Source organism: Echinops telfairi, unplaced genomic scaffold, assembly GCF_000313985.2.
Source record: "Echinops telfairi isolate 266 unplaced genomic scaffold, ASM31398v2 ScPeMD7_31;HRSCAF=116, whole genome shotgun sequence".
In the NCBI taxonomy this organism is placed as follows: Eukaryota; Metazoa; Chordata; class Mammalia; order Afrosoricida; family Tenrecidae; genus Echinops; species Echinops telfairi.
In genome coordinates, this window is record NW_022103928.1 from 36,344,749 (window position 1) to 36,358,561 (window position 13,813).

A 13,813-nucleotide genomic window follows, 5' to 3' on the forward strand; every position below is an offset into this window, starting at 1 on the left:
GCGAAGTGGCGAGGGTTCACTGTATGCCCTTCACAATCAGGGCCTTCATACACTTCTGTAGCCTCAGCTCTTGATCCTTCCCCACAACTCCTATATACCCTAAGCTCCACCTGCCCTAAAATCTTACAAATTCCTCAGGAAGACCCTAACATAACACTGCTTCCTTTCTGAGAATTAAGTACCATGCCATATCATATCATATACTTCACTCATTAGTTTGCATATTCATTCCCTATCCGAGACTGGGATTCTTAAATAGGAAAGCCATCTTTTATTCATTTCCAAATTCCTCAAAACCACTGTCAATGCTCAGAAAATAACTGGCAACATCTTTATAAAGAGGTATGCTTATAAATTATATAGGTTTTTATATATTTTTGGCTCAATCTGTAGTTCTAGGAACATTGTCAACTATATTTCAGTAGAGCACCAAAATCAACCCACCCCAAACTCAATCTAAATTTTGCCTCTTCATAAAGGATCTGCTCTGCTCATATCTAATCAGTGATCATTTAATTTTTTTCTTCCATTTACTTGTTTTAATTTTATGGCTCTTTTCTCATCTTTCAGTTCCCTGTTGTTGCCAAACTCTTCACACTACTTCGTAATTTATCATTCTACCTGCCAATCACTTTCCTTTGTTCAGTTCCTTCCTAAATCCAACCCGTCCTATATACGTTTGCCAAAATAATCTTCCTAAGGAAAAATATGTATAATTTGACTATATTCCTACTAAAACTCCTCAGTAAAATTAGATTACTATCTCTTGTCATTCACCAAAATAAATTCTGTGGGATTAAAGATTTAAACATTAGAAGTAAAAAGGCCCAAAACAAAATATAGATGACTATTTGCAAAACTTTAGTGTGGGAAAATAATTCTCTAATCATTACTTAACTACAGAAATGAGGAAAAGGACTTACTGACTTAACTTATTCATAATTTTAAAGTTAGAAAATGAAGACCTCATCCCCAAGTAACATCTAGAGTAAAGAGAAAGTGTCAGGTTTGAAGTTAATCTTTAAAGTACTCTTACAAGTCAGCAAGAGCTTTTCCATTAGAAAAACTTACTTCATTCAAAAAGCAAATGTAATAATTAACAAAATGGCAATAAGCCATTTTGAGAAAATGACTAGAGACACCTTTTTTCTGAATCAAATAACAAAGATAAAAACTAAGAATAATGATCAGCTACTATTGAACACATGGGGAATTATTCTTCTTTGTATACCTTTCTTTCTCGATATCTTCTTTCTCTATCTTCATCTCTTTCCAAGTTATCATCTCTTTTTTCTTTTTCTTCAAATCTTGCTTTACTTACTATATAAATAAAAAATATTTTTAATATTGTTAAATTTAGCACACCAAAAAGCTCTTCTAGCATCTTAATATATAATCTGTTGTACATACTACATTTATTTTTTTAATCAAAATATTTTCTTCAATTCAAACAAATTATTGCATCTCATGAATGAAAAGTTCTGATTGCTAAGCTTAAAATGGGATGAAAAAGTGAGATTAAAAATGACAATCTAAGCAACTATTATAATTCTTTCCTAGTTTCCTACTGAGGCAACTTATCAAATGCTATACTAATTGCTAGAAATTAGAGAGAAGTAGAAAAACTTGTAAAGATTTAAAACTTCAGAAACCCAAAGGAGAGGTTCTAGCCTTCCCTATAATGTCCATATGAGTCAGAATCAACTCCATGGCAGTCTTAGGAAAATTTAAAAATAAAAATCCACTGCTATTACTAATTCTGACTAACATAAAACAGAGTAGAACTGCCCCATAGGGTTGTAATCTTTAGAGAGTGTAGACTATCACATCTTTTCTCCATCAAGCAGCTGATGGTTCAAAAACACCCCACCTTTTCAGTGAGCAGTCAAACATTTAACTAATTGAGCCACTACGGGTCCTTAAAGGAGTAGCACTCATCAAATCTATAATGCCTTTGGGGTTTCTGTGGTAAAGTGTAGGTAAAAGAGGTACCTAAATAAGTGTTATGAATTAAATTGTATCCCTCTTAAATATATGTTAGAATTTCAATTTCTCTACATGTGGATGAGATCCCATTTGAGAAAATGGTTTTCTTTGTTATGCTAATGGGGGCATATCAATGTCCTACGTGTGTGAAGTCTATCACTTTTGAGCTTCACCAATAACCAAATCCACTGCCATTGAGTTGATCCTAACCCATAGCAACCCAATAGGAAAGGTTTCAGAAACCATTACTCTTAAAGGGAGCAGGGAGCTCACGAAGGGCACAAGTGCAAGTGTAGAAGAGCAGATGCGGCGGCAGCGATGGATGTGGACACCCCGAGCGGCACCGACAGCGGTGCAGGCAAGAAGCACTTTGAAGTGAAAAAGTGAGATGCAGTAGCCCTCTGGGCTTGGGATATTGTGATTGATAACTGTGCCATCTGCAGGAACCACATTATGGATCTCTGCATAGAATGTCAAGCTAACCAGGCATCTGCCACATCAGAAGAGTGTACCGTTGCCTGGGTAACGATGCTTTTCATTTCCACTGCATCTCTCACTGGCTCAAAACACGGCAGGTGTGTCCATTGGACATCAGAGAGTGGGAATTCCCAAAGTATGGGCACTAGAAAAAATGAATTCTTCTATCATGCTTAAATGTTTGGTTATTCATTTACTGCCTTGCCCTCCTGTTACTTAATTATAATTAGATAGAACCATGTCTTCGCTGCCTTGTCTTTTCAGGTTGTCGTGTTCACGCAACCATATCGTGTTGTGTCAAATAAAATTCCAGTTGGATTCAGAGATGCCACCTGGAGAAGATTTACTAAAAGAGCCGAGACAAAGATTTTGCCCTCGAGCTGACAGAAAGAGCTTCCCAAGAGCATGCCCCTAAAAAGAATATAGTGAATTAGAACTTCTAACTTCCTGGAACTAATTTCTGATCATTAAAATTATCCATTTGTGATTTTGAACTCTTACTTGATCATAGCCCTAATATCAGAACAATTAGTCCTTATGACATGGACATGCCTGGTACTCACCCTCATGAGGAGATTACCAATGACACGGGTGCCATAGCAAAGTGTGGTGAAGAAACCAGAGGGTACCCAGCAATCATGAAAAAGAGCGTCTGGGATCCTAAGGCTTGTCTCAAAACAAGCAGCCATCTAAGAGAGGAGTCAGCCAAGCTCACACAGAAGAAACACACCAGCCTGTGTGATCCAAGGATTGCAAATAGTAAGATCCAACCTGGAGGAGGGAATGTTACCAGTGCCTAAACTCTGAACACCTAGTTTGCAGAAAGCTATGGATGATAGTAGAAGCCCAAAATCTATGTACAGGGTCCCTACATGGATTGAATATCCAGTGAATCCCCAATGCACACAGGCTAGGATCATTAACAGCCCTAATATCAGACAAAATCATTATAAAGTTTGCTTTAGCAGCTGTAATTAGACTGGACTATAATACTTGCTCATTTTCTCTCCCACTGGACCCAATGTGAATTTATTCTAAATTTATAATGTACTTTTACTTTCTTGATGAAAGGCTTTACCTGTTTCATATAATCATCTTTGCTGGGTCCCTGTTTGTTGTTTGCCCTTGTTTTATATGTTTTTCTGTATAGGGAAACCAGGATGGGTAGAATTATGAAGGGAGTAGTTGGCTTGATGGGGATATGCATGGAGAAGGTAGGGAAAATGGGGCAATATAAATAGGTACAAGAAAAGGTTCCAAAGACAATTGTGGTAATGACTGCATGACCCTTCTTGAAATGATTGAGATATTGAATGAGATGTTAATCATAGATCAAAAAAACTTTTAAGTGAAAAAAAATCCATTTGTGTTACTTCTGATACAGAAGAATTAGCAAACTAAGGCAGAAAGCACAGCCCTAACCACTGAGTAAAACCTGCCTAATGCACCAAACATTTTAGCTCATAGGCTCTTGTACTCTCGTCATTTCCTGAGAAAAAAAATAGTACAGCTTATTGGCATCCAAGTTCCTAAGTCAGAGAATGACAGGTGATATATCAGAATGCCAGGTTATTCCCTATATAACTAAGTGAAGCCCCTACTGACACAAAAGATAAAGCTTTACTACCTAGCAGCCAATGCCCATTTTTCTACTAACCTAACCTATAACAATCTGAAAGCCACAGAATGAACTCAACACATATCATGAACAGTAATGTTGATGCCACAGTCCCTTCCAAAAATGCAGAAGCTAGGTTTTCACTTTTGAATTTGTACAGACAAGAAAGTCATCAGATTTAACATTAAGCGAATCAGTATTTTAAAAGATAAGGACAAAACTAGTCATCAGGGAACATTGAAATAAAATTCACTCATTTATTCACTCACTCAAAAATCTTCCCTGAGCACAGAATAGATCAAAACAGGAATGAAGACTTCCCGCAACTCCCGTCCAAGGTACAAGAGCTCACATTCTACTGGGAGGAGTAGGGCAGACAGTAACAAAAGTAGTGGGGGTGGTAAAAAGGGGAAGAATCTGGATATAAGAGGATATACAGAATTTCCTGATAGATTGGAAATGGATTTCCTGATAGATTGAAAGGGAAAAAGTACAGTCAAGATTGATTCCAAATTTTCACTTAAGTAACTAGAAAGAAGTAGTTGGTATCAACTGGCATGGCTAAGAACATTTCAGTGAAATAACGTGTGCGGGAAAGACATCAGATATTTATTTTCAGACATATTAAGTTTAGGGTATTGATTAGACATCAAACTACAGAGGTCAAGAATGTAAGTAAATATAAAATGCTAAACCACTATCAGTGAAATTATACATGGTTTCTGAGCCTAGATCTTTAGACATATCCAATTATTGTAATTGCTGTCAAGAAACTGTGGATAGTTGTGCATAAGCTGTAAAAAGTTGGTGAAAATTGTATGACAGATATATTTATAACAATGCAAAAAGGGGGAGGAGTCTCATCTGTGGCTACTTTATGTACAACTAAACACATCATCGGATTTGGTTCCTTGGTTTGAAGTTTTAGGATTATAGTTTAATGGGACATCCCAGTTAACACCTAATAACACGTTTAGTACTTCTCTTCTACCTCACATTTCACTGTGTACTGCCTGGGGTCTTAAAAGCTTGCAAATGGCCGTCCAAGGTATAACAACTGGAAAAGAGTCGGAGTAGGAGGAGGATGTGAAATGTAAGGTTAATTTTTACCTGGTAAAACAAGCTAAATGTAAGGCTAATTTTTACCTGGTAAAACAAGCTAAACTATTGCTTGTTTTCAAATGATTTGGGGGGATATTTTCATTTTTAAGATTTACAGGTTTTCTCAAGGCAATAATTTTAGGCATTCTACCATCTTCTATTACTCCAGTAAGTCTAAAGTTTGAAACTGAATTTGAACTTATGTTCTACACCTCTCCCCTTTTGATCAGGATTTTCGAAGGCATCTTTGGTCAAAATGTTTAGTAAAGGTAGCCTGGTACCATCCAGTTCTCCAGGTGTAATGGAAAAGGAAGGAGTTTTTCTTTTTTTTTTTTCATTTTTACATCATCTTTTTTATGACATTTTTTTTTCTTTTTTTTTTTTTAACATTTTATTAGGGGCTCATACAACTGTTATCCCAATCCATACACACATCAATTGTGTAAAGCGCATTTGTACATCGTTTCTCAAAACACTTTCTCTCCATTTAAACCCCCGACATTAGGTCCTCATTTTTCCCCTCCCTCCCCGCTCCCCCCTCCCGCATGAGCCCTTGATAGTTTATAAATGGGTATTTTGTCATATCTTGCCCTGTCCGACGTCTCCCTTCATCCACTTTTTGGTTGTCGTCCCCCAGGGAGGAGGTCACACACAGTTCCATGTAATCGGTTCCCTCTTTCCTACTCATTCTCCCTTTACCCTCCCTGTTTTGCCACTTACACCACTGGTCCTATAGGGCTCATCCGTCCTGGATTCCCTGTATTTTCAGTTCCTATCTGTACCAGTGTACCTCCTCTGGTCTAGCCAGTCTTGCAAGACAGAATTCGAGTCATGGTAAGGAAGGAGTTTTTCATGGAGGCAATTAGCCTCACATTTCTTAGCCATGCCAGTTGATAGATTGGAGGGTAAGAATGGTTGACAACCTGGAGAATAGAATTATTACCACTAAGCTGTAAATGTAGAAATGGTTGGATCGGTGTATGCTTTGTTATGTATACTATCAACAACAAAAGGATAAAATTTAGAGAAAATAGGGAAAAAATGAATAATGAATGTACACAAATACAAAAGGAATTAGGAACTTCAAATTAAGGTCTACATTTTTATGAAAATTATTAGAAAACAAAATGCCCAATAAAAATATCAGGAGAAGAAAAGGCTCATTAACAACATTTTTGACAAGGGAAATGGATCAAATTGTTAAACTAAATTTAAATAAACTGATACAAAGATAAATTTAAGAGAGGAACTTAGATGTAGGTAGTTAACCAAAACCACGTACCTGAACGAATTTTCCTGTCGACTTTGTCCACATGTTGCTTGTCACGAGCCTCACGCCCCACGACGTTATGGTAGGCAGTGGTGTGCTTAAGTTCTTCTTTCCTTGCTTTTCTCTCCTTTTCTCTTTCTCTATCTTTCCCTTTACTGTAAGACTTTTCTGTTTCTTGTTCTCGATGTTTATATTTTTCTCTTTCTCTGTCTTTTGTGTCCTTTTTTCTTTCCCTATGTTTGTCTCTGTCCCTCTCCCCATGAGGACTCTCCTTAGATACATGGGCATCTCTTTCATTTGTCCTTTCTTTATACTTGTCTCCATCCTGATCTTTGTGTTTACGCTCTCTGTATTCCAGAAGGTCAATTTCTGACTCTTTATGTTGCTTCTTTTCCTTATGTTTCTTTTCTTCTTTTGGACTATCGGACTGTGCAATTTAAAACAGGTTAAGAGTTAACTTATTTACCAGAAAAGCAAAATTTACATGGAGCTTTTACTATCTAAACATAAAAATCATACCCATTCTAAGGGCCTTAAAAAACAGCATCACCGCTCAAGACAAAATGAGTGTATAAGCAAATATAGTGAAGAAAGCTGATGGTGCCTGGCTATTAAAAGATATAGCATCTGGGGTCTTCAGTGATACTGTCGGGAAGGTGAGCAACATGGAATGCCAGTTTAATAGAACAAAGTGTTCTTGCATTGAAGGAGTACTTGAGTAGAGGCTCAATGTCCATCTGCTACCTTAATACTTAACCTATTGCACATAGATATGCACATAGATATGCACATAGATCTATTTTCCCATCTTTTTATTTTTAAGGTTCTGCCTTTGTGAATGAACATTATTGAAAAATTTCCCCTATCTCTAACCCCCATTATTTGCATAAGCAGTGTTTAGTCACTTGAGTTTTTTGATCTGATACAGGTCAGCAATCCATGTATTCAGCTCTAGACAGCTGTCCTACACATGTATATTTTCCTTTTCTAAACAGAATTTGAAATTCTGTAACATTGGCTAAATTAAGGATATTATCAATATAAGTTTCCATATGCCCATGGGGATGATTTAAAATGTCCCCCAGGAAAAAGATAAAGTGGACCAAGGACACATATAAATCATAGATACATAAACGGATTTTGAGCTCAATCTTAGCCCCAATAAGAACAACTAGTTCTTATGATGTGGCCCTACCCAATATTTGGCTTCATGAAGAGATCACTGAAGACATGAGTGCTATAATACAGTGTGGTGAAGAAATCAGATGGTGCCTGGCTCTCAGAAATAATATCTGGGATCTTAAAAGCTTGTCTTAAAACAAGCAGTGATCTAAGTGAGGTGATAGCATGGAAGGAATACACCAGTCCTTATGATACAAGGATTATAAGCAATAACATCTAAGACCAGAGGAGGGAACAGAATTAGTATAAATTCTGAGCACCCAGTTTGAAGAAGGCTACAACTGACAGTGAAAGCCCAAATTCATTTGCAGGGTCCCCACATGGAATAAGCTTCCAGGGAATTCTGTGACCATTGAACAGGGATGTGAATAGCCTTGCTATCAGACAAAGTGCATTGGAGAGGGAACTACTGTAGATGTAGTTTGGTTAAAATTTAACAACTTATCCTATTTTCCCATTTGACCCATTTAAAATTTGTTCTAGTTTTTATTTTCTGTTATGTGTTCAAATACCTTTTTCCAATGTATTATTTTGTTATTTTTGTTGGGTTTTTTCTGTTTGTTTATTGTTTTTGCATGTTTTTTCTTTATATGAAATAATCGATGAGGGATAAATCTATAGAGGTAGTAACTGTATTATTAGTTTGTTAGGGCTACAGCAGGGGAGGTTAATGGGAAATGAGGAACTAATTGTGTACCAAAAAGAAAAGAAAATGCTCTAAAATTCATTGTAGCGAAGATTGCACAACTTTTTAAAATATGTTTAAACTACTAAATTGTATAATACATGAACTATAAGTTAATAAAACTGTTTAAAAAATTAAAGAAGGAAGAAAGTTACTAAGACACCAACTGCCCAGGTCCTAATAAACAAGTAGGTCCTAGAGCCAAGAGTTGGTTCTTTCCCCACTCACCTGGCAGCAATGGGAAATGTACCAGCAACAACCTCAGGAGAATTATATTTCAATCCCCAGACAGACTCCTTTGTCATTTTCGCACATGCGCGCGCGCGCACACACACACACACACAACACACTACCACCACCACCACCACTGCAATCCCTGAACCAAGAGCAACACAAGATCCCCAAATTGCCTTTGGGGCATTCCTGAACCATAACAGAGAACCCAATGAGCTGGTGAGGAAGTAGAGATGGACTGGACTCATCAGCCACCCTAAGAAACCAGATATCATCTATACCATAATTTAAGCCTATTTCAATATAGTCCCAAAACATATTAATTACAATGGCTTTATCTTTAAATCAAAAACTCCTCTAAAATTAGCCACACAAATTATATAGTATTATAAGATAGGTAAAACTGTCAAAGGAAACCAAATAAATTCCAAATGGATCTCAAGTTAAATCTGTAAAGTATATTACCCAAAGGTGTTTTTTGAGGTCATCGGCTTTCCATGTATCATCTTTTGTTCTTCTCTGAAAAGGAAATTATAAAGTTAGACATTTTAAAGAGTTTAAAATAACTAATTTTGTATGTTCATGTGAGCTACCCGTTTATTAAGACTTAGATTGGTGACAATTTTTTTAACTTTTTAATGTGAATTAGCTGAAGGTTTACAGAGCAGATCATCAATTTTACACTCAACAATTTATACACACTTTGCTATAGTTCATCCATTGAAATCCTCTCAACAGCTTATCCCACCATTTCCCTGCTTCCTGTTTCCATTACTCCTTCTTTCCTAGGCCTCTGAACTTTGTCCTGGGGTAAATGTTAACTTTTTGATCTTAAACATCTGATTTTCCTATCAGGGGGTTAAGTTCCATTCCAGACTGAACAGATGACCTATAGTCTATCGTCTTGGGGATCCCACCAGTCTCTAGCTGTCCAGGAAGCCTGGTCTATTTTATGATTTAGAGTTCTGCTCTACATTTTTCCCACCCTATTATAATGTGATCCTTTTCAGAGCAGTTAGTAGTAGTAGTCTGTCATCACTGGTCTCAGGATTGTGGAGATTGATGTCTGCAAAGTCCATTAGTCCATTTGACTAATTGTTTCCATGTATTTTTAGATTTTCATCACTCTTCTTTCCTTTCGGAATATTTGCACCTTAGATATTTGTTCATGAGCTTTTAAGACTCCATTCATTACCCAAGTAGGATGTACAATACAGTTGTTGTGAACTATTTTGTCAATTGACTTTGGGGTCCCCAGAGACAATGGTCCTAATTCCCCAGGCTCAGTGACTCATTTCCTTAATGGGTTCATGATGTTTAATAGAGTTTCCTAATATACTTCGAGTATGCTCTACTACTTTCATGGGTATATTTACGACTAAGGTCAATACATATATACAAAGACCTTCTGAGATTTTATATATATATATTATATATATATCTCCCCTAATATCTTTGTATAAAAATTACACTCTCCCTTCCACACCTGTTCAGCCTATGTGTCTAAGTATCTATTTGTAGAAGCCCACCACGGCAGGATTATGTAACAGTGTCTTCCTCTGCTGCCTTTAACTCTTACAAGCCTCCATGTCTTTCTGCCCTCCATCATTGTTTCCTAACCTCCCTCTTATTGTATACTGTCTTTCCCCATTATCCAAGTTAACACCGGTCAACCCTATAGCCTGTGAATTCTCCTCTCTCCCTCCCCCTCTCACTCCTGGTAACGACCAAAGAATGTTTCTTTTGGTGTGAAAATTCTTTTCTTGACTTTTACAATAGTGGACTCATACAAATTTGTCCTTTGATGATTGACTAATTTCACTAAGCATAATTAATTCTTGATACACTAAAAAGTATTTATCTCTATTGGAATAAAGTAATAGAAATACAAATTTAAAAAATTAATTCCCTGGTCTGAAATTATACAGGGTAAGAATATACTCCTTTGGCTGCATCAAAACCAATTTAATTCACAAAAATAAAAGAAAAAAAGATGCTTATTAACAGCCATTGCTGTACAGATGATACAACCTTGCTTATTGAAAGTGAGGAGGACTTCAAGCATTTGCTGATAAAGATCAAGGATTGCAGCCTTTAGTATGGATCACAACTCAATATAAAAAAAAAATCTTCACAACTGGACCGATAGATAACATCATGATAAATGGAGAAAAGACTAAAGTTGCCATGGATTTAATCTTGCTTGGTTCCAAAATCAATACTCCTGGAAGGAGTAGGCATGAGATCAAATGATGTATTACATTGGGTAAATCTGCTACACAAGACCTAAGTATTGAAAAGCAAGGATGTTACTTTGTGGGCTAAGGAATGCCTGACTCAAGCCATGGTATTTTCAATCACCTCATATGCATGTGAATGCTGGACAATGAATAAGGAAAATCCCCAAAGAATTGATGTGTTTGAATTATGGAGTTGGTGAAGAATATTGAAAACATTGTGGACTCCCAGAAGAACAAACAAATCTGTCTTGGAAGAAGTACAGCCAGAATGCTCCTTAGAGTCAAGGACAGTAAATCATACTGTTCTTTGGACACGTAAGCAGGAAATACCTGTCGCTGGAAAAGGACCTCATGCTTGGAAAAGAAGAGCATCAGTGGAAAAGAGGAAAAGCCTCAACAAGATGGTTTGGCACCAGGTGGGTTCCAATTGGCTCAAATCTAACAATTGTGAGGCTGGTATGGAACCAGGCAGTGTTTCATTATGATATGCGTAGGGTTGCTATGAGTCGGAACTAACGACAGAACTTAACAATAACAACAATTTCCTAAAATAATGTCAGGTAGTGCTGGGAGATAACCCCTCTAGGTTGAAAGAATTGCACAGAAAACACAAGAATGGACTTAAATATCTAATGATCATAAACATGGAGTAAGGCCATGTAATGTTTTCATTCTACAGTGAAACTTAGTCAAAATCATAGCAATATGCAAGACAGTGGTGGCCATCACTGAGGTGGGTGCATTGCCTAGAAATAGAATGCTGATCTTCACAGGAAAGGAACCCCACCACTGAACCATCAGTGTCCCCTATGAAAGCTACACCCTCACTAAACAACACAATTTCTAGCCTCTAAGGTACTGGAAGAAGTCCTGGTATTGTAGTGGTTATGTGTTGGGCTGCTAACAGCACAGTCTGCAGTTCAAAATTACCAGCCACTCTCTGGATAAGACAGAGCTTTCTACTCCTGTAAAGAGTGTCAGCCTCAAAAACTCAAGGGGGAAGTTCTACTCTTTCCTATAGTGTCACCATATGTCAAAACTGACTCGATGGCAGCGAGCGCAGTAAGCAGGAGCCTTGGTGACACAGTGATTATGTGCTGGACTCCTGACTGCAAGGTGAGCAGTTCAAAACCATCAGCCACCCTGCGGGAGAAAAATGAGGCTTTTTACTGCCATCAAGAGTTAACAGTCTCACAGGGAATCCAGGACAGATGAACCCCTCAGGACCAGTGGTGAGAGTGGCGATACTAGGAGGGTGGAGGGAAAGTGAGGGAGAAAGGGGGAAAAGATTACAAGGATCTACATATAAACTCCTCCCTGTGGGGTGGACAGCAGAGAAGTGGGTAAAGGGAGACGTCGGACCATGTAAGATAAGACAAAATAATAATAAGTTATAAATTATCAGGGGTTCATGGGAGAGAGGGGAGGGGGGAGCAGGGAGGGAGCGGGGAGCGGGCAGGGAGGGGGAAAATGAGGAGCTGATACCAGGGCGTTAAGTAAAAAGCAAGTGTTTTGAGAATGATGAGGGAAACAAATATACAAGAGTGCTTGACACAATGGATGGATGTGTGGATTGTGATAAGAGTTGTACAAGCCCCCAATAAAATGATTTAATTATTTAAAAAAAAGAATTACAGGAACAGTTCTAGTCTGTCTTATAGGTTCACGGTGAGTCAGAATCATCTCAATGCTGTGAGTTTGGTTTTTTGTTTTAGAAGGCACTGAAGTGGCTGTGGTGACACTACAGTTAAAGCTCTCAAAGCAGCTAGAGCCGTGAAAAAGTGCTGGAGACGTCTATGATTTGAACCGACCAGCCACTCCACTCGCCGGAAGAAAGATATGTCTGCTTGTGTAAAGATTTAATTTTATGGCATAATCTACTCTGTCCTGTAAATTGTATGAAACCCAATGGATGCCAGCGCGTTTGGTTCGGAAAGGCACTTAGCACCTGTGACTGACTAGTAAAAGTGAACTATGTTTTCATAATGGCGATTTTCCCACTTGCTAGACCTGTTTGTTGTTTTGTTTAATGCCTCCAACAAGTTCCTCCTACTTAGAAACTGAAAAACCGTTGGGAGAGGCAAATATTCAATTTACTAAATAAATAAATAAAAGACAAAGAATAAACCGATTCTCTAGTTCACCTTCAAGGATTGAAAAGGTTTCCTTGGGTAATCTACAAACACGAACTTGGGCCCCAGAAACGCTCAATAAATCGAACTACTGCCATCGAATAACTCTATAAGGAGTTTCCGTGACTAACTAGAAAGGAGCAGTAAAATTCACTATCCTCCACTGGAGTGAATGGTGGGTTTGAACCCCCACCGTGCAGCTAGCAGTGCAATGCTGCTCCCCCAGGGCCACAGTACAGGGCGGGGTTATTTATTCTGCAATTCACCATTCACTGTGGTGGGCTGGATTCACGCACCCTCCTCTGGAACCACTTGGGCCAGATTTCCTTCAGAGTACTCCCGGGAATGAATAAAGAAATTCGAGTCCAGATCAACACTTTCGGATAATCCTGAACCGTGGCTTTCTATAAAATTACTAATTCCGAGGACAGGAGGTGTGAACAGACACCAACAGCCGGGAAGTTAGTTGGCGGCGTAGGCAAGAAATCGAGGTCCAGAAGCGAGATCCCCGCCGAAGGCCCTCTTTCTCTCCCAGGCCTCGCCCAAGTCCACTCCGTGCACTGACCTTCCCAGGCTCCATCGTTCGTCAGAGGGCCGGGAAAGCCGTGACATTCACGACCCCCCAGCCAGGAGCTGATCGTCCAGCGGGGAAAGTTCAGGCCAGGCTGGTGCCCGCACTCCTCGGCGGGCTCGCGGCCTGCTCGGGAGGGTCTCCGAGGCGGCGCTGCGCGTCCCTGCTCCCTAGCAACCGGCAGGCAGAAGTAAGAGAGCGTCGAGCGATCGCTCGCCGGCGCCCTCCTGCGCGCTTCACTCTGGCCTTAACCACCGTGTTGTAACCTTAAACCATAGAGGAAGGGAGGCCGCGGTCGGTGTACGATATGAAAATAA

The 13,813-nt window shown here is 38.7% G+C and overlaps 1 protein-coding gene and 1 pseudogene across 3 annotated transcripts in view; one reads left to right on the forward strand and one right to left on the reverse strand.

Moving 5' to 3' along the window:
• DYNC2I1 (dynein 2 intermediate chain 1) overlaps positions 1–13,601 on the reverse strand; it is an 86,325-nt gene extending 72,724 nt beyond the window's left edge. For 2 of the 3 annotated variants that reach the window (XM_045289857.1, XM_045289858.1), the window contains exons 1-4: positions 13,491–13,601; positions 9,019–9,072; positions 6,465–6,879; positions 1,232–1,320 (exon numbers count right to left, since the gene is read on the reverse strand). In XM_045289857.1, the coding sequence (XP_045145792.1) occupies positions 1,232–1,320; positions 6,465–6,879; positions 9,019–9,072; positions 13,491–13,505 (573 nt within the window). In that variant the 5' untranslated portion in view covers positions 13,506–13,601. Of the gene's footprint in view, positions 1–1,231; positions 1,321–6,464; positions 6,880–9,018; positions 9,073–13,490 lie in introns of those variants that run through there. The other variant, XM_045289859.1, reaches the window with a different exon arrangement.
• LOC105978558 lies at positions 1,505–2,612 on the forward strand (annotated as a pseudogene).
• Positions 13,602–13,813: the final 212 nt, after the last annotated feature.